At 31.1% G+C, this 26,662-nt stretch overlaps 1 protein-coding gene across 2 annotated transcripts in view; it reads left to right on the plus strand.

Annotated features, from left to right (window-relative positions):
* LOC129913608 (hemicentin-1) overlaps positions 1 to 26,662 on the plus strand; it is a 151,167-nt gene that overhangs the window by 93,602 nt on the left and 30,903 nt on the right. For both annotated transcript variants that reach the window (XM_055992369.1, XM_055992370.1), the window contains exons 4-8: positions 34 to 127; positions 890 to 1,003; positions 10,510 to 10,713; positions 10,827 to 10,972; positions 15,086 to 15,230. In XM_055992369.1, coding sequence (XP_055848344.1) covers positions 34 to 127; positions 890 to 1,003; positions 10,510 to 10,713; positions 10,827 to 10,972; positions 15,086 to 15,230 — 703 coding nt within the window. The remainder of the gene's footprint in view (positions 1 to 33; positions 128 to 889; positions 1,004 to 10,509; positions 10,714 to 10,826; positions 10,973 to 15,085; positions 15,231 to 26,662) is intronic.

The following is a 26,662-nucleotide window of genomic DNA, read 5'->3' on the forward strand; positions in this document are numbered from 1 at the left end:
TCTTTTCTTTCTCTTATTTTCATGACACAAAAGGACATCAAACGTCACGATCAAGGAATTTACAGATGTCGCATTGATTTTCGTACAAGTCAAACACAGAGCTTCCGATTTAATTTATCCGTTATAAGTAAGTATCCTGATGATGTGCTTTAAATTAAATTCCTTTATATTTTTTTTTTGTTTATTCTCATCGTTGTCGTTGGCTTGAATATTGTCTCAGTGAAAGGATGCCTATGCACAAGAGTAGAAGGCAGTTGTCAGGCAACCGTAGATTTATTTTGTTCCTTGCCTGCTTCATTACTGGAAAATCGTCGTTAAAATCTATGTCCTCTCTCAGTTATTGGATGTTTATATACATTTTTCTCTACCATTCACCTTCATATCCACATCAACATGCCTTTTACCATATCCTTCGTTCCATATTAAAACCTTGTAGGTATAATAAGCTTAGAAAATTCTTAAAAGACCTTAAAAAATAATTCCTCTCTGTCGCTAAGGATACTCTACTCTACAGAATTCCTACCTCTGTAGAACTCGTGCAATCCTAAATCCTGAGACCGAGCCCAATGTAATTTTCTTGTTTTTTCGTCCTTGTTTTTTATTTCACTTTGCATACCTAACTCTACATGTGTAGAGAAACAGATTCATTCCATTTTTTTTTATTTGCACCACCAAAGTAAAGAAAAATCCTTCTCTTGAAATTTTTACCTTCTCATTTTATCCTTTTTTTTCTCCTTTTTTTTCAACTCTCTGCTGGTAACCTCAGTCAATTGACTGTGTAAATCTAGATAGAGTGTTTTAACGAGATTTTCTGTAAAAATAGGAGAATTAGAAAAAATAAAATTACACAAAATAAAAAATGAAAATAATGTTTATCTCTTCTTTTTAGTCCTTCCCGAGCAACCAATAATCCTTGATCGATGGGGTCGACAGCTGAATGGTACTCAGCTTGGGCCTAAACAAGAGGGTGACGATATTGTTATAACCTGCCGTGTTGTTGGAGGTAAGTTTGTTTTACTTTTGTTTCTTTTTTTTTTTTATATCCTTGTTTGTCCTGGGGATTTAATTTTATATACCTATATTTACATTATTTTTGCTGTGTGTTCATTCCTCTTTTTTAACTTTAGTAGAAAGTAATGAGGGTGGTGCTTTATGTTGTTAGAATAGAATTAAATTAAATTATTTGTTAGTTCATGTTAAGAGGGTATAGAAGAAAATTATTTTGTTTTATTTTATTTGTAGGTACACTTTTGTTTGTTTGTCAATTATTAGAGAAAAATTTAAAAAGATGGCGGAATTTTACAAGGAAAGTTTGAAAAAAAAGTAGATAAATGAGAGTATAATTTCGTTGTTGGTTTAGTTAAAAAAAAGAACTTATAAAGAGGTTAAACGTTCTTTGGAGTAAAGAGTGGAGAGTTATTTTTTAATAATTTTATAACAGGTGCTTAAGGAGTATTGTTGTGCTTAAAATTCGAATTAAACAAATTTTCATCAAAACAGACAAACAACCCACCCACCAAGGCAATATGTTAATTTTCTGCAGAAAAATTAAAGTGGGTTAATTGATCAAAAGTCATGAAGTGACTTTTAGATTCTATAGCTCTAAAACTGCATAGTTTATAAAAAAGTTTTCACTTAATTAGCAGATAAATTACACGATGTTACAAAAATATACGCGGGCGGAGACCTATTTTAAAAGTCCCTAACACCCCCAAAATCTGGAGTTAGGGGCAAAAAACGGTTTTTTTTACCTTCACCCATTGAAAAAAATCCAGCTTCGTCAAATTTCAATTTTCTCAAAAACTAAAAGACATAGAAACATTTAGTTTTTACTGTTCGATAAGAAATCAATTGAGGCAGTTTTCTGTGTGAGTAATTTTTTTTTATTAAAATTCACAGTCTGGACAAAAATAGTATAAAATGAGTTTTAAAAAATTTTTGTTTGCCTATTTTTAACTTTGAAATCGATTATTTCAAAAACTATTAGTTATAATGTATTGATTTAAAAATTACAATTAAATGTACAATTTTGCCTTTCGGAAATGGTATCACTTATTACTGTAAGGGTTGCCGTTGTTTTTTAATAATTTTTTTTTTATTTTGATAATTTTTTTTTTAGAAAACTGCCCCTCTCACTTGAACGGGGGGGGATAGACCCCCTCCTAGAGAAAAAAATGTTTGTAGTGAACTCCTCTACAAAAACCCGTTATCAAATCCTGGCGCCCAAGTTATCCTACTACGTGCCAAAACAACATTTTTGTTCTATACCTAAAAGTTCGAATTTCTGTATCTGGGTTGAAATCGTAAATTTTTTTTTCTAAGCCAATTTTGGTCTCGTGTCGAAAAAAATTTGAGGTTTTAATCAAAACCATCATTACGATGGTGGAGAAGTCTGAAAAAGTGGGTCTCGCAATTCTGTCCGTTCATATGTGCGTCTATCTGTACACATTTCCACAGCCTAAACGAGTGGACGGATTTTCTTCAAATTTGGAACAGATGGTTTTTATAGAATTCTGAAAGTTGTTTTTTTTTTTTTTGTTTTTTATATCTCGCTTAGATATAAATTTTCCATACAAATTTTTCAAGTTCTAACTAATTACTGGAAAACGGGTTTAACGATTTGGATTAAACTTTGCAAACGTAATATTCTAAGATCTATGCAATTAAAATAAAATCGCATTTTTATTTTTTCTCGGAAAAGTCAAATAACAAAAAAAATTTTTTCATTTAACAAAATTTTGCCCCAAAATGTCAGCTCTTCCCCAACATTTTTTACATTTAAATAGGGCTAGCTCTTAAAGTCCACATTTTAACTAATATAAAGGTGCTTTGAACTGCAAGAGCAAGCACGTGCGAACCAGTCTTGCATATTATTTCAGATTATTTTTTAAATTTTTTTAATTTCTAACTCCTTACTCAGAAGTATTAAAAATGTAGTTATGGTTTTTACGAGATTTTGGGCAGTAGGTATAGTCTGAACCAGTCTATTTGACACTTAAATGATTTGTCTAGGACAGTTTCAAAAAATTTCAAAGACATAATTGAAACATGAAGGAATTTTACAGTTTTCGTTTCTGAGCTTTGAGTATGTTGTATACATGGATCTTGAAAACAACAACCCATGCTACATAATTTTTTGCACTTACATATTTTTTTTTTTAATTTTCAGCCTTCGTTGAACTGTTTAAGTGGGAGAGAATTTTTTCTAAAATTTTATATTTTATTATAAAGATCTAAAAACTAGAGTATGGGATCTTTTCAATTCACTTTACTTGCTATAATGTAGGCATTACGTAATAAAGGATAGGTTTAGGGTTTATAAAATATTTAATGATAGAGAATGCAAAAAATCTATCTTAAACTATTTTAAACTGCAGCCCAAAACTACTGGAGCAATTTTCGGCGAAATTGAAATTTTATTTGTTTGACGGTAGGTACATACTTGCAAACTATAGCGTTAATAACTCAACCGATTGCAACGTTGTACATTAACCTAATATAAAACAAATATATTTTTTTTCGAAAAACCCATTTCTTGATTTTTTGTCAGATTTTCATTTTTACTTGCTCTATAGGGCAAGTATTGGTTTCGTGTCGAAAAAAAAAATTGAGGTTTTAATCAAAACCAACATTACGATGATGGAGAATTCCGAAAAAGTGGGTCTCGCAATTCCGTCCGTGCGTCTGTGCGTCTGTGCGGTTGTGAGTCCATCTGTACACATTTCCACAGCCTAAACGGGTGGACGGATTTTCTTCAAATTTGGTACAGATGATTTTTATGGAATTCTGAAATTTGTTTTTTTTTTTTTTTTTTATATCTCGTTTAGAACGTATACCACCCATACAAAAAAATACGATATTGCGAATTTCTCGAAAACGGCTCTAACGATTTTGATTAAACTTTGTATACGTAATATTTAAAGCAGTGGCAATAAAACTGCATTTTTATTTTTCTCAAAAAAGTCAAATAACAAAAAAAAATTTTTTTCATTTAACAAAATTTTGCCCTAAATGTCGGCTCTTCCCCAAATATCAATTTTGTTTTATTTTAGTGCCAGCTTTTAAAATCTACAAATAGACTAACATAAAATTGCTTTGAACTGCAAGAGCAAGTACGTGCGACCCCAGTCGTGCATTTTATTTTTTTTTTGCTTTTTGTTCAAAAGTCAGTTTTTTGCATAGTTTTTTTTTAACTTTGTTTTTATGGCAAAAAATTGTTTAACCCTCTACTGCATGAATTAATATTAGCGGACGAAAAAATTAAAAAATGGTTTACATGGGTTCTTTGGGTTATTTCAAAACGGTTTTCATTAAAAAAATTTGTTTAAATTAATTTGTTTAAAAAATTTGTTTATAAGCCAAATTTGGCTTCGTATGCATTAAGGGGTAAGAAATCTTACAAATTTTATTTATTCAGATTATGTAAAAAATACAATTTCCCTGTGCAGGGACGGGTTAGAATATTCCTGCAGCGCCTCCCCGCTTGTCGTAAAAGGCGACTAAAGGAGTAAATTTAACTAGGCCACAAACACCAAGGTGAACCTAGCGACACTTAACACCTGTAAGCTTTCCCAAAAGTGTGCATGCCAGTCCCTGGGTTGGCACGACTGGAGATCACCGGTGCTGTTAAAGATAGATCAAATACAAAACTGTAGCATGCACGCGTCGAAACAAAACAACAACAACAACAACGTTTCGCAAGATTTTGTGAACTGAAGCATTATGGAAGTACTCGTCCAAGGAAATGACACTACCCCGCCAGGCACTACCATTACTAATAGTACTGATCCTGGACCGAGCAGCAATGCTCGGGTCAGAGCTAGACGGATTCCGGGGGCTAGCAAAGTAATGCCACAGATTATAAAAAATCTGAGACTTGCGAGTTGGAACGTTGGGAGTATGACAGGTCGAATCTTCGAGGTGGAAGAGATGATGATAAGAAGGCGAGTAGACATCTTGTGTGTCCAAGAAACGAAATGGTGTAACACGGGAAATAGGGCCCGTTTCTTGGACACAAGGACAAAAAATTACAAGATGTTCTACTATGGAACGGAAAAGGGTAAGAACGGAATCGGAATCATCCTTGCAAAAGACCTCTTAGGCAGCATATTGTCCATTTCGAAATCCAGTGACCGTTTGATGTCCCTTAAATTGGTGATTAAAGGAAAGTTGTGGAATATTGTCACTGCATATGCTCCCCAAATTGGATGTGAGCAGGTGGAAAAAGATGCATTTTGGCTAGATTTTCACAACCTACCTCCCAAAGGAAGAGTTTTTGTTCGTGGGCGGAGATTTAAATGGACATGTCGGGAAAACAAACGAAGACTATGAAGATTGCCATGGAGGCCTCGGATACTTCATCAGGAACTCTCCTGGTGAAGACATCCTGAGCTCGTGCAAAACATATGGTCTTATCGTACTTAATACCATGTTCATCAAACAAAGCCGACACCTGGTCACTTACAGCAGTGGTGGAAATGAGACTCAGATTGATTACCATTTGGTATGTAGTTTCATGAAACCTCGGGTCAAGGATTGTAAAGTGATACTGGGAGAAGCGATCGCCCACCAACACCGTCTCCTACTGACAGAATTTTTTATGGAGACAGTGAACGACAACAAACAGACAAAGACTTTTGGGAAGATCAAATGGTATAATCTGGATAAGGAAAAAGGCGAAGCTTTTATTTCGAATATGCAAAACTATCTGTATAACAACACCAACATTTTTCGAAATGAAGAGAGTACAGCACAAAGTATGTGGGACCTCCTACAGCGAACTTGCATAGAAAAAGCCAAAACACTGTTAGGGGTTTCAAAAGGACACAACCAACAAGGCAAAGAAACATGGTGGTGGAATGATGAAGCTAAAGCAGTTGTAAGTAAAAAGAAAATGGCTTTCAAAGCTTGGTCGAAGTGCCCCTCTAATAATACAGAGCAAAAGTCAAGCCTCGAAGTGGAATACAGAAACTGCAAGAAAGAAGCGAAGAAGATATGTGCCCAAATTCAAGCCAAGAATACGGAAGACCTGTATCGGGAGCTAGATGAAATTTCTTCCCCAACTGCTGGTGCTATTCAAGAGCTACGACAAAACGTGAATAAGGGCGCAACCATCTTCAAAATAGCCGCTCAAAGAAGAAGAAATGCTAAGGAGATCTGTTCGCCAAAGTTTATTAACAATGCTCAAGGCCAACTACTTGTGGAAAATGACGAAATCCTCCACAGGTGGCGACAGTACTGTGACGAACTTCTAAATGAACAATTTCCAAGGCTACACTTTCCAATAGCTTCACCTAACTTAAGCGAAGTATCCGATGTCACAGTCGAAGAAGTTAGTGAGGCTGTAAAATACTCCAAAAAGGGAAAAGCTGTTGGGCCAGACGAAATACCCTCAGAGTTTTGGAAAAAGATGGGAGACATCGGGTCTAGATGGCTCATGGTTCTTGTTTCCAAGCTTATACGAGGTGATCGAATGCCTAATCAATGGAGGGAAAGTTACCTTCTTCCAATATACAAAGGAAAGGGTGATACTCGAAGCTGTGATAGTTACCGTTCGATTAAGCTGATGTCACACACCATGAAGATCGTTGAGCGAGTCTTGGGTAGCCGACTGCGAAAAATAATAAGGCTATCTGATGACCAGTGCGGGTTTGTTGCGGGTAAATCAACCACAGATGCAATCCAGAGTATAAGAATCATTATGGAAAAACATCGAGATTCCTTGGAGGATTTGCATGTGGTATTGGTTGATTTTGAAAAAGCATTCGATCGACAACCACGAGATCTGATATGGGTGGCCCTCAGACAACGAGGAGTTCCGGAAACCTATGTGCGGATAATTATGGACATGTATGATGGAGCAGTAACTAAAGTAAGATGTGCAGCTGGAGTCACCGAAGAATTCGAAATCACAGTAGGTGTACATCAGGGAAGCGTCTTGAGTCCTCTGCTCTTTATTACCGTTCTTGATTACCTGCTTGAAGGCAAAGTGACGGACCCAAAAGTGCATCAGTTATTCTTTGCTGACGATGGAGCCATCATAAGTGAAGACCCGATATCCCTGCAACGAGCACTTGATGTATGGGTGGATGTTCTAGAAGGTAGTGGGTACCGCATAAGCGCGAAAAAGACAGAATACCTATGCTGCCCATTTTCTGATCCACACAGGCCTATTCCTGACATTTATTTGAATGGTGTAGTGCTTCCCAAGTGTGAAAAGTTTAAATATCTGGGGTCTATGATAAATAACGAAGGTACTTGTGATGACGATATCAATCATCGCGTAAGCGTAGGGTGGATGAAGTGGCGGGAAAATTCTGCCATCTTCTGTGATCGAAAAATGCCCCCTAAGCTGAAAGGAAGACTCTACACCGCAGTTGTGCGTCCAACTCACATACGGTTCACAATGTTGGACAATGTACAAAAAGTATGAGAGTAAGTTAACGGCAGCTGAGATGAAGATGCTTCGTATGACAGCAGGAGTAACAAAGCTTGATAGAATTAGAAGTACGAAGATCCGAGGAAGCCTTCATGTTAAAAACACCATCTCCCAAAAAATTGAACACGACCGACTCAGTTGGTATTGCCATGTTCAAAGGAGAGATCCTGAGAACCCCGTCAAAAAAGCAATATCATACAACGTTCCAACACGAAATAGAAAGAAAGGTAGGCCTAAAAACTCCTGGTACAAGCAAATGCAAAACCACCAGCATTTAGTTGGCCTTAGAAATGGAACAATACAAAACCGGGAGGCTTGCCGCCGATTTTTGAGGTCAACCCGGCGAACCCCACAGGCGGATCACTAGTGTGAAGCAGTTACGTGGGATAGTTATGATCCCCTCGACATCGAGATCATAACAGCGCCGAGAAAAAGGAAGAAGAAGATGTAAAAAATACAATTAAAAACATCAAAAGATAAATATTTATCATTTAAAAACAAAATAAAGTAAAAAAAATACATTGTATTACAAAAGGTTACGAATTAATTCAAATTTGGCTCATTTTAAGACATGGAACCGAGAAAAGCAATTTGTTTTCGTCCGTTTTAAACATTTCTTCTGGTTCACATTCTTTCCACTGTCGAAGTTAGTTTTGCTCCAACATTTTCACCCACTCCCAGATCTTACAAAAACTATAAAGTAATAAAATTATTGAAAAATATTATTGGTGGCCCCCCTCCCCCTAAAATTTTAAAGGTTACGCCGCTGGAAATGGGGTTAACATGAGAAAAATGTCTCTAAAGGCGAAGGGGCTCCATTTCTGAAGCAAAACATAACTTCCAAGCAAAATAATGTAAAGAAACAAAATTTTCCAACAAAAAAATTTAACAAATTGTGTAGATTTACAACCCCTTAATGCATACGAAGCCAAATATGGCTTCCGTACTTTTTGCCCTCCCAAGACCAGGCCAATAATTTTTTTTCAACAAAAATTGGTTCATAGCATACACAATTAGACAATCGATCAAAAATAAATTTTTAATTCCACTTTACTTTCCAAACAAACGCAGTAATTAAAACTTAAAGTATGAATATATTCTACATTTTCGATTTCAATGCACACGACTGATCGACTCACCTGTGATCATAAAATACACCTTTATTTTGTGTCGGACACACGAAAAAACTATCTCTATGGGTTCTCAGAAATTTAAAGAAGAGGGTTGTATTTAATCTTTACCATTTTTTTGTGACAGAGAAGAGAAAAGTGCATACAAACAGGCAAAACCATATTTGGCTTCGTATGCAGTAGAGGGTTAAAAACATTTTTTTTTCTACAAAATTTTTGATGTATAATACAGATTAAGACCATTTAAATAAATATTTTTGTTAATTTAAAAATAATTGTTTTAATTTTTTTTTTTTTATTTTTTATGACGTTAAATTAAAACTATTCTTTTTTCATTTTTACGTGAAAAGCTTGAACATTTTAAGCAAGACGTCTGACCCAGTCACTTAAATACCTATAGCCTATTAAAAAAAAAAAACACTAAAAAAAAGTCGAATTGTTATTACATATTTATTTTGTTCGGGTTCTTTCTACAATCAATAAAAAAACACAACAGAAAAGCATATAAGTATTAATACATCATATTTTTTTCAAATTCCTATTCCGTTTTTTTTTTTTTACAATTCCTATATTTTTTTTTATTTAAATCATCCTAAAAAAGGAACCTAAAAATGTTTAATAAGAAAAATTACTTAAGGTCAATTGAAATTTCAAAAAGGGTTTTCTTCATATTTTCAATTATTATTTTTTTTCAGAAAAGTTCTAGGAAAAAAATTTGTTCTTGACCTGGTCAAAATCAATACCTTTGTCCTACTATATTCTGCAAAAGAAACAGCAAAATATTTTGATTAAATAAACAAAAAAAAAAAAAATATATTCAAATTAGGTTAAACGCAAAAACCTTTCATCGTCAATATATTTTGTTTGTCCTTGCCATCAGGACCAGTAACAAAACATCTTTTTTCTCTCAAGTAAAAGATACAAATTATATTCTTTTCTTCATCATCTTTTCTTTTCGTCATCATCGAACACAAAAACCCGACTTCCTCTCATGCATAATATTAAAAATGAAATCATGTAGAAATTATAATGTAAAAAAAAGGATATATCCCTTCCTCCCAAATACACATTTCTATCGACGAACGATTCATGTTCCAACATTATACATAAAGTTTTTCGTTTTTTTTTTTTTATGAAAAAATTTGCCTTCCACATCCTTATATTGTCTGTCGGTGGTGTTCCTTGGGGATATTAAAGAAGCTTCTTATCCCTTTTCATGTCCTTAGACACACTAAAACGTAAAATTTTCTCTTTCTTCTTTTTTTTCATATCGTTTTGTGTATAGTATGCTTAAAAGGATATAAGGAAAAAAAATCCTTATAAAGGCTACTTTGTGTTTGCGTATTTATAACTTTACTCGCCCTCTATATTCTTTTGAGGTTGCATAGGATCCTTTGGTATTGTTCCGACTTCTGGGGTTTATAACTACCCATATAGTGTTGGTTTGTGGGGGGTTCTTATACCTTGGGTGACATTTATTATGGAATTATCCTTCTTTGGTTATGATAATGTTTGCGCAAGGATATTATGAGGACATACAAGTATTGTTTCCTGCTTCTATAGGTCGTTTGGTTTGTAGGTCTTTGAGACAGAGATTCACAGAGAGAGAGAGAGAGAGACAATAGAAAAGACCATCTCTCCCCTTTGCTTATGGTCTTCTTTAAACAGCACACAATTGCTTTTGGCCCCCAACAACAAAAACCCAGAAGAAGAAAAGCGCAAGGCTAATCCGTTTATATCTTTCGGGGTTTTTATTGGAAAATATTATACTACTACATTCCATACAGACATTGTACAGATTTTATCTTCAGTCTGCTCCTTTTATTTTGTTGTTGTAGGTAGAATATCTCTTCTTCTTAGAATAATAATAATATCTAAATATTGTAATATCCTTTTTATATATATAATATCCCTTTTTCTGTGCATTCACATTTTACACAGGTCGACCTCAACCCCAAGTTCGGTGGCTGGTAAATGGTTTGCTGGTAGACAATCAATATGAACACAATTCCGGTGATGTAATAGAAAACCGACTTCTATGGCCATCGGTTCAGAGGACAGATTTAAATTCAGTATTTACATGTCAAGCATTAAATACACAATTGGATAAGCCAAAGGAGAAGAGTTTTCTACTCGATATGCATTGTAAGGATTTTCTTGTATTTATTTCTATGAAAATATTGGAAACAATAGGCTTTTCTAGGAATATGGAAAATGGAATTACCTATCTTATTTATTTTTTTATTTTTTTTTTACAGTAAAACCTTTGACGGTGAAAATTGTAGATCCTCCAGTTTCAATGGTTGCAGATAGACGTTATGAAGTTATGTGCGAAAGTTCGGGCTCAAGACCGAATGCAATAATAACCTGGTACAAAGGGAAGAGACAATTGCGAAGGACTAAGGTAAGTTGGATTTTAATTTTTTTTGGGTTAATTTTTGAAAAAGGTTATTCCCTTGTTTCAATTGTCAGAATTTTTTTTTTGATAACTTATTTGAAGGGTGTTAAAAATTAAAAGAAATAAATGAGAACAATTTTTCGGACGGGAAATTAAAACATTATAGCACGCGATATCCTGATTCGATTGTAATTTTTTTCTTTTAGTGCTTTAATGTTACAACATAATAAACTAACGTTATTGTTGTTGTAATGGTAAAAGTTGAAGTAGCGTGTTTTATGTGGTCTTGGCAGCTATATAAAGCAAATTGTTACAGATGACCTTTTGATAGCTTGTATATTATTTGGTGTAGGTATTAAGTTGTAAGCTAACGTGGCTATCAATTATAGAAAAGTGTTCAAAATTAAGGGATTTTGTTGTTGTTGTTTTTTTTTTCTTAGTAGCAAAGAATAGTGGTTCTATATTAAGCTTATCTATTAGGAAAAATCAGGAAACAAAAAAAAAATTTGGTAAACTATGTTGTTTAACGTTTAAGGTCAATGTACTTAATTAAATTAAATATTTGATATGACATTTGATGATTTAATTTGCAATTTATTATTGTTCCTATGTAGATCTATTTCTATATATCAACATTTTGAACATTTAGTGTTTCTAGTTTTATGTTCTGCAGTTTCAAACTAATAATTAATGTAAGGTTTCAAAAATAAGGGACTATGAACCTCTTGATTTATTTGCCCTTCTTTGAGGTCTGGTTGCTGAATTATTTGCAATCGAAATATTTTTGAAGTGAAAACTTCTTTAGTATCGTAATGTAAAAATTAATTGATTATATCTTTTTTGTTTTAGTAGATAGAAATTTATACTATTGATAGGTACCTATTCACAATCCTGAGATAACGGTTAAAAGATGTTTGTTTTTTTTTTCTAAACACGTTGTATCTTTGAATCTAGAGCACATACAAATTTGATTTAACTTTAATATGCATGCCACAATTATATTACTTTTTGATATATCACACATAACAGTACGTGCTCTACAAGTAACACAATCTTAAATTGAAAACTTATGATGACCAGCCACCAGTGTAGAAAGTACCGTAATATCAGTTTGAAATTTCGACATGGTTGGTTTTAAAAAATGGTAACTTTTTTTTTAGATGTCGTAAAAAAATGATTGGAGAACATTTTTAAAGCTTAAGTAATAACCTTTCATATGGTATAAAATTTACTATAGGTTTTCATTTAAAAAAAGGATTTAAAGGTGATGGAATAAAAACAAGTTAGATTTTTTCGATTTTTTTTTTTTTTTTTTATTTTTAAAGGTTTCACTTCTTCCACGTGTGAATTGCACACATGATTTTTTTTTTGCATTCGGAAGCTGATACTTAAAAGTCTTGAAACAAATTGTTGTTTACCGATACGAGTTCATAATAAACAGGCCTATCTATTTATTGAAAAAAAATTTAAAATTTATTTTCTTCGGATTTTCGTGAAAAAATCAAGGTTAACTCCTTGCCTAAAAAAAGAGCACTCGAATCCATCGAGTGAGACATCAAAAGAAAGGTCTTTTTAAGCTCTATTCATGGCCGAAAACCAAAAGTTTCTTTGAAGTCTGGTTCCTGAGATATTCTCAACCAAACATTTTTTTTTTCTTTCTTTTTCTTACATTCCCAAGCTAACATCTTTTGACCAAAGTCTCGAAACAGGTTTTTTATTTAAGATATTAGTTCATTATGAACAGGCTTATGCATTAACGAATCTTTACGTTAGATTTCATGTTTGCTGAGTTATAACACTTTAAGCTCGTTATTCCAAAAATCTAGGAAGTCTCAGAAAAATTATAACACATAGTGACAACTAAACCAAAAAAGATGAGAAATATAACTAGTATCAATATTTTATATCTGAATAGCTAATTTTTTTTCTGGTGAAATTCACTTTTATAATGTTTTTTTTTTTGGCATGGCTGGATGTGAACTTTATGAGAATTAAAAAAAAAAATTATATTCTTTCGGTTTGTGTAGTGAGTTTCTTTCATTAGAAACAGTGTAGTGCACTTATTGCATATTGGAATTTGGCGAGATTTAACTCTTCAAACATCAAAGTTGTGGGCGAGAATTAAAAATGGTGAGTAGTGATGGGAACTATCGAATGATTTGAACTATCGATAATTAGTAACTGAATGATTTGAACTATCGAATAGTTTATTCTTTCATTCATTTATTCATTAGAATAAAAACTATCGAATAAACTATTGAATAAACTATCGGATAAAAACTATCGAATAAAAAAAATAAAAAAAACTATTCAAATGAAACACTATTCAAATGAAAAAACTATCGAATAAAAAAAACTAGATATTTGAATGAGAAAACTATCGTATAAAAAAAAACTATTCGAAATGAAAAAACTATCGAATAAAAATAACTATCGAATAAAAATAACTATCGAATAAAAAACTATCGAATGAAAAAACTATTCGAATGAAAATAGTAACTAAATGAATGAATGATTTAAAACTATCGAATGAATGAATATTTTACAACTATCTATAGTTTAATAGTTTTTATTCGATAGTTCCCATCACTAATTAAGAGCCATCAATTGTCAGTTGAGAAGCTCTATTTTCCAACATAATTTCGATTGCACAATTCCCCATAACTCGGTCATAGGAGGAATTTTTTTTAAAATTTTGGTTAATTAAAATTTTTTTTTGAATACATCTTAACCCTCTACTGCATACGAAGCCAAATATGGTTTTGTCAGTTTGAAAGCACTTTTCTCTTCTCTGTCACAAAAAATGGTAAAGATTCAATACAATCCTCTTCTTTGTGTTTCTGAGAACCCATAGAGATAGTTTTTTCGTGTGTCCGACACAAAATATAGGTGTATTTTATGATCACAGGTGAGTCGATCAGTCGTGTGCATTGAAATCGAAAGTGTAGAATATATTCATACTTTAAGTGTTAATTACTGCTTTTCCTTGGAAAGTAAAGTGGAACTAAAAATTTATTTAGGATCGATTGTCTAATTGTGTATGCTATGAACCAATTTTTATTGAAAAAAAGTTATTGGCCTGGTCTTGGGAGGGCAAAAAGTAGGGAAGCCATATTTGGCTTCGTATGCATTCAGGGGTTGTAAATCTACACAATACGTAAAACTTTTTTGTTGGAAAATTTTGTTCCTTTACATTGTTATTTTGCTTGGAAGCTATGTTTTATTCAGAAATAGAGTCCCTTCGCTTTTAGAGACATTTTTCACATGTTAACCCCATTTCCGGCGGCGTAACCACACAAATTTCAGGGAAAGGGGGGCTCACCTATAATATTTTTCAATAATTTTATTACTTCTTAGCTTTTGTAAGTTCTGGGAGTGGGTGAAAATGTTGGAGCAAGACTTACTTCGACAGTGGAAAGAATGTGAACCAGAAAAAAATATATTTAACGGAAAAAACAAATTGCTTTTCTCGGTTCCATGGCTTAAAATGAGCCAAATTTGAATTAATTCTTAACTTTTTGTAATGCAATGTATTTATTTTACATTATTTTGTTTTTAAATGATAAATATTTATCTTTTGATATTTTTAATTGTATTCTTTACATAATCTGAATAAATAAAATTAGTAAAATTTCTTACCTCTTAATGCATACGAAGCCAAATTTGGCTTATAAACAAATTTTTTAAACAAATTAATTTAAAAAAAATTTTTTAATGAAAACCGTTTTGAAACAACCCAAAGAACCCATATAAAGCATTTTTTAATTTTTTCGTCCACTAATATTAATTCATGCAGTAGAGGGTTAATACAAGCAATTAAGTGAAGTACTTTATGGGGATTTAATTAAGTTCTTTTAAAAATCCTTAAATAAGTTTATTGAATCAATCAGTACCTACCTACATTGTAATTTTATTGTGGATTGAAAATGCATTTTTTTTTTACATTGTCTATGATGCTATTGAATACCTGGAAAAGTCACAATTTTCACAAATTTCGTTTGTTTTTTTCCATTACGATGCTGAATACATTTTTTTCCAAGAATTTAACCTTCCATAAAGAGATTCTTAAATATTTATTCAATAAGAAAAAAATGTTTGTTTTTTTTTTTTATTTTACAGGATGAAATTCTCAATAATACCACCCATTCTGAATTGAGCTTTGTGCCAACAACAGACGATGATGGAAAGTCTATAACATGTCGTTCCGAGAATCCCAATGTTAATGGATTATTCTTGGAAACTTTATGGAAGCTCAATGTTGTATGTAAGTATCGATTTTTTTTTATTTTCCTCGCATCTTGGTAACCCTTTTTATGATTTCAAAAAAAAAAAAAAAAAAAAAAATTTGTGACTTTTTTTTTAATCATCTAAAAATACAGTTCAGTTAATTTGACTCGACTGTGTATGTGTGTTTTTTTTTATCTCCACTCTATAATATTGTTTCAGCTCTGGATTAAACTGAGTTTTCAATATCAATTATAATTGAAAAAGCTTCGGTTCAAAAAAAATTAATTCATTTTTTTTTTGATATTTTTTTTTTTATATTATTGCAAAAAAGGAATTAAAAACATACCCCAAACATTCGGATTCAGATACAAAGACAACAAAACAAAACAAAAAAACAAAAATATTATTATTTAACTGAGCCTGCACTGTGTGTGATTCAAAACCAATCTCTTAATGAATTCATTTATGAATATTTTTTTTTTTTATTTTATACTGACTCATTTTTTTTTATTAATCTCCCTCTGTGCCATCCCTGCTGATATATAGTAGGTATATGTAGGAGAGCACATAAAATTTCATGCATGACAAAAGAGATAATCACGCACAAAGGACCTCGTCCTGTGTTGTCAACATCCTGCTTCTGCCTTTCATAATCTTTTATTCTCTCATTTATGTATTGATGAAAAAAAAAACTAAAAAAAAATATTCCTTATGGGAATGTTAAAATTGGCAATTTCGAATTGTCCTCACGACACGCAAAACAGGACGTCATAATGCATTTTGATCGTTATTCTTTTGAAAAATTCCAAACAGATAGGTGGGTGGGAGAGAGCTCAACCACGCACAGCAGGAAGGATGGCTTAAAATGGCGCCCGGGTAGAAAAAAAAGAAAATAAATAAAAAAAAGAAAATGTCGGATATGTGAATGCGTGTCATCTGCCTCGGAATTCGATTAAATATTAAAAAAAAAAGTAGAGAAAAAAAATGGGGGTACCTACTGCACCCACTACTCACACACATAAGGTTGTGCCTATGTGAATGTTTGTGTTTGGTGCGGTGCCTGTCATCCTGTCTTATTCTGCCAACATCATTCTGCTTTCTCTTGTACTTGTAATGATGTCCTTTGTACTTGTTGTATATCTTTTTTTTTTTTTAATACCTATAGATGTGGCATTAACAGAATTGAAATGTGTGTTAGTGTGTGTGTGTTTGGGTGAACACAACATTTTCTGCTACAAATATGTGGAACATGGAAACATGTCCCTGTCAGCGTCATGTGGATGCTCACATTTGCTTTATGATGTGATTGGAATTCCTGATGAAGGTTTTGTGAGTGAGTGTGTTTTTTTAATGAGTCCTTTTTGGCATTCAATAAACAAGATGTGTGCTTTGGGTAACAAAATGCTTGTCTGTATAAGATTTGAGGTATTTATTGAGTATTAGGTAGAGGTATTTGAAGTTTAGATTTAAGTTTTGTAATCTTGTATTTATTTATATCAAGAGTTTACCTAATCTTGAAACTATCTAGCTTATAAAAATAGATATTGCAATGTATTTTCATATTTGAACGACTTTTTCTGTGTTCAATTCGTTGACTAGATACTTACAGAGAAGTACTTTAAGATTTGTTTTCGATTAACTTATTATAAGAATCCTAGAGTTTTTGATAGATTTCGAAAAGAGTTCTGCAAATTTGAGAAAGTTAAGATCAAATAATCTTTTCTTTTTTTTAAATATTTCTTAATTTTATGAAATAAAGTTAAATTTAAAAGTTTTAATTAGAGAAGAAAAATAAAAAAAAAAAATCTAAACAAAACTCTACAGCAACTTTTTCGACAACTCCATAATTAAACAGTTATTAACAAATTAGAATTTCAATTTCGTAAAAATATCAAATCTTAAAAATAGAATGCACGTTGGTAAAAGTAGATTTTATCTTAAAAAAAAAAATTAGGTAAAATTATAATTTTATTTTACTAAGGTATTTCTGTTAATGTAAAATAATACATGAAATCTGTTTTTATATTAATGAAACACAGATTTAAATGATTTTGATCACAAAACAAAGTATGCCATCTGATTTTTGTATAAAAAGGAATTAAAAAAAAAAAAAATTAGAAAAAAATTTTGAAAATCGTTGGAGTGTTTTTTTTTTAAATTAATATCTATTACCTATATTATAAATTATTTAAGTTTGATTTTGTGTACGTTCGCTAACCGGCCACACCGGCTGACTTATTTTTTTTTTTTTTTTTAATCAAAGAGGCATAAGAGGAGAACGTTTAAGGCTTTGACTTTTTTTTTAAATGATAGACTTTTTTTTAAATGATAGACAAATTTATTCAATATTTAAAAAAGGTATTGAAAAAATTCAAAAAAATTTCAGAACCAAGTTGTGAAGGTTTTTTTTGCAGTCATAGACCTTCGACAAAAGACTAATTACAGGTACGCAAAATTTTGCACAGAAATGTAACACCATTAGAAAGATATAAAAAAAAATTAGGGGTCTAATACCGATTTTTTTCATAGGCCCTGTATTTTGAAATAAAAATTTTTGAAAAACAACCTTATATTTAGGGACATTTTTGAGTAGTCTTTTATTTTTTTGGAATTTTTAAAAGTCTGCAAAAAATCTCAAACTTATAGGAAATATTTGGCATAGGCCACTTTTGCTAAAAGTGAATATTTTTAAACTCATTTTATGAACTTTTCGAGTTTTGATCCTCTTTATCATTTGAAAATTACCTAACTACAGAGTCGAAAATTAGAAATAAATATAAGAAATGGCGAAACGAAGTCCGCCGGGTCAGCTAGTAAACAAATAAGAATTTCCATTTCGAAAAATATCTCTTATGGTAAAAGTAGCTCTTATCTTATCTCGAAATATGTACGTATTTCACAAATACGTTTTCAAAAATCGATTTTTCAAAACAATTTTTAAATATTTTTTAAAAATTTCAATACGTATAACGATTTATTAAAAGTTTTTGTAGAAAAAATCTCGTTAAAATCGTTAGTCCTGTACGAGATATTCAGAAACCAAAAAACGGTTTTATGGCAGGTTCCATCAAGAGTTTGGTTTTATTGGTAACATTGCACAAAAAAAAAACTTTTTTGGCATTCTCCATCGTTATGTCATGTCTGATTGTTATTTCGAGTTCGCTTGTTTTTCGAATCCTAAACTTGTATCGCTATAAATACAAAAGTTATTAATACTTTTTTTTGTTAAAAAATGCCCTTTTTGTCTATGTTTTTTATCTTTACTTATTTCTTAATATTTTTTTCAACCAAATCTTGAATTTTAAATGATTAGTGAACATTTTATAGCTTTGTCTTATAAGAGAAAATTCAAGATGTGCAATATTTTGTATTTCTAAGTCTCTTAATTTTGTAAAAAAGAATATTTGTTAACAAAAACGTATTAATAAATTTTTGTATTTATAGAAATACAAAAGAAATTTGTTTAGTTGAGTTGTAGAGAATTTTTATATGAAGAATCTTTCCTCGGAAGGTATTTACATACCTAATTTTGATAAAAAGTGCTCAAAACTTATAAACTTTATTTTTTTTTGTAGTTTTTTTTCCTTTTTTTGTTTGTAACTTTTTTAATATTCAGAATATCGAAGAAATGTTCTTAACATAAAAGACACGAACGAAATTTAACTGTCTACGTTTTTTGTATGCACAACTTTTATGTAGGATAAATGGAAATCGAGATATTTAACAAAAACTAAGATCCAAGATGGCGGCCGAAAGGTGAATTTCATGAGAGCGAAAAATCAGGATAAAAATATTCAGCCAATTCTCTATCAAATGAGCAAAAAAAAAATTGGGGTGGTACAAACTGCTGGGTCAAATTATAAATGCACTATATTAAAAGAAATTAAAGTTGAAATTACTTAGGTATCAAATATTTTCTATTACGAATAACCACTGTTTGCAAATTTTTACAGTTTTTCTTAGTTAAAGAAGCACCATCCTCGTGTAACTTTGGTTAAAAAATTTGAACTTTAACCTAAAAATTCATTCACTCGAGATCTAGAATTTATGTTTCAATATCTAGATATACTGAGCTGTGGCTAACTTGTTGAGCTAAATGTAAATGAATTCATCCAAGAATACCTTTAGTAATTATTTTTGTATTCTTAAAAAACAATTACAATATCTACAATAGAAAACATTATACCTAGATAGTTAGTGAAGCATTTTTAAAACCAAGACAACCATCCAGTTGTTGTCTAACAAAGAAAAGGAATTCAATCCTTTTTCATAAGACCCTTCCAGACCTCTAAACATTTACTATTTATCAAGAATTTTTAAAACGAAAGAATGAAAAATAGAAAACAAGAATTCATTTATTCTTTCATTGTCTTAAATTTCTGATTTTAACATTGCCAGCCACATTATTAATGTTTAGATGAAATATTAATTACCCATCTCTACCCAATGACCATTTTGAAGGAGGAGCAAAAAACCTTTCTTGTCGTCTTGCATTCAGTATAAAATTCATTCTCGAAAATATGCAATAGCTTCAGAAAATGCATATATAGAACAATTCCAGCTTTGCATCGTCAACGACTTCTGATTTTATACCGGGACAAGGACAGCATTCAGGAGTTAAAAATAAAAGATAGAAAAAGAACTAGAATACCGGATCGTTGAGACAAAAGACTGCAAACTACCATACCGACGAACGTAGTAGATGATGACGGCACAGGACGAACCGAACCGAACCGACTCCTTAGGCAAATGAAACTTAAATATTTCAGTTCTATTAAAAGCTACTCTCAGATACTTCCTGATGATGCCTTACGTCCTTTTTTACCACCAGTTTTTCATCATACCGCTGCTGCCGCCGCCGTTGCTGATGAAATCCATTAAATTAACAGCCACAATGAAATATACGTTAAAGGGCCTTTTGCCCATCCTCATCCTTTGGCCCTTTTTCCCTATTCTATAAATCATTCTCTAAAAAAATAAAGGAAGGTAGACAAAATCAAAAAAGAGGAGGCAAGTGAGGAAGTAACAGGCAGCAAAGGCTGCAAACTGCTATCCTGCTGTCAGTTGCAAGGCTTTTGTTTTACTCGCTCCCAGAACTGGCCGGCCCTTGGAATATGCAAGTAGAACAATGCGCGTTGTTCCTGCTTGCTTCTATTCATATAACTCTTTCTCTCTCTCTCTTTCAATAGAATTCTCTGCTCGGTTGGTTGGCGTTTGTCGGCTAACTGGTTTGGTAGCTTTTGATGGCATGGAATCTGTCGCTTGTAATTCAAGATTTCCTTTTTTGCATTTTAAAGCATACAGATAGGAATTGAGATAGAAAGAGAGAGAGAGAGAGTTGGGGTGTGTAAATGAGAAAGGGAACTCTATAAATAATAAACATGCTCGACAGGCGAGTCCTTTGTTTTTGAAATGTTTTCTCTTTTCATTGTGATGTCCCCCCATCCTCCAAAATGTAAATATACAACTGGTAAGGGAATTTTTTTGGCATGAACACTGAACAGCACGACATATACCTAGAAGATACATAACCTAGATGTGTATAAAAGCTCATGGGGGTTTTGAAAGGACCCGTCCTCATCCTTTTCGTATTGGACCGTGAAATTGTGCATGACAAGAAAATTTTTTTTAAACAAAATACATTTTTTTTTTCTTCGTTTGTGATTTGTTTGAGTACAAAGTGAATCAGAAAGTGACACATCGTTTGACAGTTTATTTATTTTTTTTTTTTTTTTTATGGAAAAAAATACTCGAAAACACAAATCAATAGAGGCTTAAACTTGTTAAAAGGTTTGGCAAATATTTGACAGATTTTCGAACACATCTTTTGGTGCCTTTGAAAATTTAGACTAACATGAAAAATGACAAACTTATGTGGCCTACCTATCAAAGCATTTTGAAATTATTAGCATTAGAGCTTTGTTGTCAAAGGGAATCGTGTACATAAAGTCTTTGTTTTTTTTTTTTTTTTTTTTTAATTTTATTTATATGAAATTTAACAGTTTCTAGGTATATTTTTATATTTTACCTTTTTTACTTTTCATATAATTTTTAATAATATTTGGCACAAAAGCATTTATATATTTTAATATAAGTAAAAAATAAAACTTTAAAAATTTTTATTTTTTGATAAAAAAAAAAATACCTGTTGAAATTTTTTTTTTTTAAATCCAAATTTCGAAAACAGGACATTGAATTTTTTTGAAATTTTCTTTTTTGATGTTGATTAGTAATTTCTTCAAAAGATTATCCAAATTTTATTTAATATTTTTTTTTTTGTCAAAAAATGATTTATAAAAAAATTAGTTTTTTAAAAATGCTTCTTAATAAAAAAAAATTAAATTGCATTATTTGTTTTGGAGGGCAATTTGATTTCAGATGTTGTGTTTATCCTTTGAAAAAACGAATATTAAGTGTTTATATAAATACCTACATATACCATAGAGTTAAAATTATTAAATTACAGTGTGCAAGTTTTTTCAAAAAAATTTTTGAGACAAGTGCACTGTTGACTGTTCCCCTCTATTTCGGACCTGAGAAATCGATTGGCATCATTAGTTTTTCTTTTTATCGGTAAGAATTCAAACAAATTTTTTTTCTGTAAATAATCTAAGTAATCTTTATACATAGGTACATCATTTTATTAATGAAATTCAAAAAAAAAAGGTCTTGAAAAAATTTTTTTTTTAGTTTAAAAAACAAAACGGCAACATCGGCAATTTTTAATTTTTTTTTTTTGTTTTATTAAGAACAGAAATTATCAAAATTGGATCTGTAATTTGCTTAAGTTACTCCACTAAAACATAATAAATCGATAACAATGCAAAAAAAAAAAAAATAAATTTCTTGAATTTTTTCAAAAAAAACTTGCTAAATTGTTAAATAAATTGCATATAATCCTTTTTATAGTTTTTCTAATAGTTCCTATGGCTATAACTGAACGAAATTGAAATCGGACCACATTGCAGCCACCAGCTTTCCAATACAAAAAAAAAAGTTATGAGGTAACAAACTTAAAAAAAAAAAAAAAAAAATACAGGCGAATTGAATACCTCCTCCTGGAAGTCGGTAAAAATTGTTTATTTGTCTTAAAACTGGTAGCAAATAACGTTTAAGCAGAAAAAAATAGCAATGTAAACAAGAAAAATGACTTTAAACTGGGCAAAATGCTTAAAATTATTGAAAAAAAAAATTCGTTCGAAGTCGTACCGATAAATCGAAAAACTAATGATGCCAATCGATTTCTCAGGTCCGAACTCCGAAGCGCTTTTGAAAAAACTTGCACATATGTAAAATAATTTTAAATTATGTAAAATAATTTTAAACTTCTAAAAGTACCTATACCTAATGTGTATCAAGGATTATTTTAGGAGCTTTGTGCACGTGCACATCCAAAATTAACCCCATTTCGACTTCAACACTGCGTCCAAACTAAGATGACGTCACAACTTTTTGCAGATTTGTCAAAACTGACTGAAATAAAAAAAAAAAAAAAAAAAAAATTTTTTTTGAAAAGTCACTCCTCATAAAATGGTTTTACCAGCAGAAAAAAACATTCACCATCCAGAATCCTTTAAATTATCCTGGTCATCATGTCATGTGTCGCGTTATTAAAATAATTTAACATGCCTACATACAAATCGATACATTTTTCATTTTAATTTGACTTTAATTAATCATTTTCGAATTATTTTACTGAGAAACACTGGTTGGCAATTTGTTCATCCATATTATTCTTGTGCAAGTTAAAATTAATAATTCATATCTGTAAAAAAAAATTATTAATAGAAATTATGTATTTACTCCATTCACATAAATTTGAAATATTTACAAAGACAGACAGACCGAAAATTTAATTACTAAAATACATACATACATTTTGAAAATATTTAAAAATTGTTATTTATAAATTATAATATACAGGGTGTCCCACAGTCACCGCCCCAAACGAAAACCATGGATTCCTGAGGTCATTTTAAGTCGAAAAACTTAAGAGGTAATTTTCTCGTTTTCGTCCCGTTTTCGAGTTACCACGGTTTTTATGATTTTTGTTCTCTTTTCCCTTATCTGGCTTTATCTTTGCCAAACTACGTTTGATTTGAAAAATTTTTTTACAACCAATCAAGAATTTATTACAGTTTTAGTTTGTCTCAAAACTTTTTTTTCTGCGGACAACCGTTTCTCCACAATTTTGCATCAAACACAATTTTCTTCGTTTTTTAAGTTGTTTTTTACACTTTCATATCATTTAAGTCAAAAAAACACGTTAATGAGTATTAATTTTTTGTGCTTTTTATTAAAGCCCAGTTTATTTTCATAAAAAAAATAAGTTTTATTTCATAAAAAAGGCTACTGAAATTAATTAAAAAAAATAAACAAACTGAGTGAATTAAAAAAAAAATAATTTTTAAATACAAAATTTATTTAAATGAATTAAAACTTTTTCTGAGCTTTATTTATTTGTTCTTTTCTTAACCACAATAGCTCAGAAAAAGTTTTAATTCGTTTAAATTAATTTTTTATTTAAAAATTATTTTTTTTTTTTAATTCACTCAGTTTGTTTATTTTTTTTTTAAATTACTTTCAGTAGCCTTTTTTATGAAATAAAACTTATTTTTTTTATAAAAATAAACTGGGCTTTAATAAAAAGCACAAAAAATTAATACTCATTAACGTGTTTTTTTGACTTAAATGATATGAAAGTGTAAAAAACAACTTAAAAAACGAAGAAAATTGGGTTTGATGCAAAATTGTGGAGAAACGGTTGTCAGCAGAAAAAAAGTTTTGAGACAAACTAAAACTGTAATAAATTCTTGATTGGTTGTAAAAAAAATTTTTCAAATCAAACGTAGTTTGGCAAAGATAAAGCTAGATAAGGGAAAAGAGAACAAAAATCATGAAAACCGTGGTAACTCGAAAACGGGACGAAAACGAGAAAATTACCTCTTAAGTTTTTCGACTTAAAATGATCTCAGGAATTCATGGTTTTCGTTTGGGGCGGTGACTGTGGGACACCCTGTATACAACATTTCGGTCAAATAAAATAAATAAAAAAAAATAAAAAAAGTGAAAATATTAAATTAAATAATTTACTTTTCAAAGCAAACCATTCAATCCCTATAAACTCGAAATGGTCTCCCTAATATCCCACTTAACACAATCCAGTTGTTAAACAAAATATGTATATAGGTACGTTATACTATGTATACCATGAAGGAAAGAATCAATCAAACCCAATCGAGATTAAAGCTCACCTTTTTCTTAAAGATCTAATAAAATAAAACAACGATAAGTCACATTTCGATAGAAATCTCAAAAAAAAAAAAAAAAACAAGTAAAAATTGTATGTCTGACAGAAAATCCAAACAATGAATGCCAAAACCAAAAACCATCAATTTGGCACGTAGAAAGTAGAATGTTTCACTCGAAAGGATATCATAAATCATTATCCTTGTTAGCTTAGCCACCACGCACTTTTCATGAAGAAAAAAAGAAAACCAACCAAAAATAATCCACTTTTGAATTTGGCACAGGCAAACCATCTCTCATCTCGATCTTTCAAAAACCTAAAGACACGTCGACGACAGGTTGTTGCTATGCAACAGTTGCCACACAAACCACCAGACCAAAAAAAAAAAAAAAATAATAATAAAAAAACCCTGATTTAGAAAATCTAAGTCATCATATTTAGTTAAGCCACCCTCAATACAAGCATCCTCATTATTGACGTTATATATAGGATATACAATTTCAAGCAAAAAGGATCTCTTATAATATACATCATACTCGTATATTGATGACATAAAAGCTATATTGGCGGCGGAATTATATAGATATAGGATATCAATCTATTAAACGGTGATGAAGATGATGATGGCAAAGAGAGTTGTGGAGGTGGTGAAAGACAAACGACCTTAAACTGAGAGAAGATACAAGGTTTTTTTTTTTCTTTTTTGGGTGTGTTTGTTTGAGATTCACATTGACATCGATTGCCTCGAACAAAATTTCAAATTAAGTGAAATTTAATCCTTGCACTTCCTCGAATATAGATGAAGACCACAGCAAACGATGTTGGCCCACCGAACCACACCGTGCGCCGCCACGCCATCACCACGCGCCGCTGCTGCTGTCAGGACGAAAAAGCCAAAAACAATCTCTCTCTGATGTGATGGTGCTGCTGTTGCTGCTGACTACTCTTGCCACTGCCGTCACCATCAATCTTATCTAAAAGTACACGCTTCACGTAGCATTAGCTAGCAAACGGGCATGTGTCATCCCACATCACGATTCCAAAAAAGAACAAGAATTTCACCAGTAATTTAAGGGATAGGCCTTGGTTCAAATGCAAAATGAAATATTCATTACTTTAATGTTTTTACGATCCACATTTAATCCGTTTTTTTTTTGTCTTTGTTCACATGTGAAATTACAATAGATAATTATTAGGAAACTTCATTCACATTATGGTACTAACACTAAGTCTGGTGTGGAACGTATCTTACTTTCAATTCACATGAGTAGATTACTTCCAAATAGATTTTTAATTACAACTGACTTCCAAAAGAGAGACAGAGAAAATCATTAATAATAAGAGCAATAATTTTCGTTCCACATGTCATCATTAATTGTTTTGAACAAACAACACAACTGGCCACATTACACATTTTTCCATTTGATTTTAATTTAAATTTTTTATAAATTTGTCTCGCTGTGGAACGTAGGTACATCCTTTCATTTCACGAAAGGTTCTTAGTTCTTGCATTCCACAATCCTTTGATCTAATTTTACAGGTTAAACTGGAGCAATTTATATACAAATAGTTATGGAATTCATTTGAATTTACTAAAATAAAAAGATGAAAATGAATTCCACAATTTTTTCATCTTCGTTGTAAAAAACAAAACTATTGTTCAACTATTGTTTTTATAATTAGAATTATAGACTTCAAAATGAGTTCCAGTCGCTAATTTAAATGATTTTTTTTGTGAAAATTTCATCACAATGAATGTGAAATTTATATATTCTTCCATTATATCGTGCATTAAGCATTTAAATATGAAACCACTTTTCACATTTATTTGAATTTCTTCTATTTTTTCATTTCACTTTGTGGAATGCATTTATTTCTTCACCAATACTTCTACCTATTTATTATCTTCAATAAATTAAAAGGGGCTTCTGTCATAACTGCGCTAAGATTTCTATCTTAATCTTAACACATTGTGTATTAAATAACTTTTTTTGTATAAATGAGTAGTTATATTTGGAAGTGGTATGCAGTCACATGTATTGAAAAAATTGATATTTTTTGAAAAGAAAGTGGTATACATTGTATACCACTTTCTTTTCAATAAATATCAATTTTTTCAATCAAAAACAACAATTTAAATGACTTGTATGTACAAATAAAAAAAAAGGAGTAACTAACCCATGACTGAAATTTTTTATTTGGAAAAGGGTTACGTATTG

The sequence above is a fragment of the Episyrphus balteatus genome, chromosome 3 (genome assembly GCF_945859705.1).
Source record: "Episyrphus balteatus chromosome 3, idEpiBalt1.1, whole genome shotgun sequence".
Classification (NCBI taxonomy): domain Eukaryota; kingdom Metazoa; phylum Arthropoda; class Insecta; order Diptera; family Syrphidae; genus Episyrphus; species Episyrphus balteatus.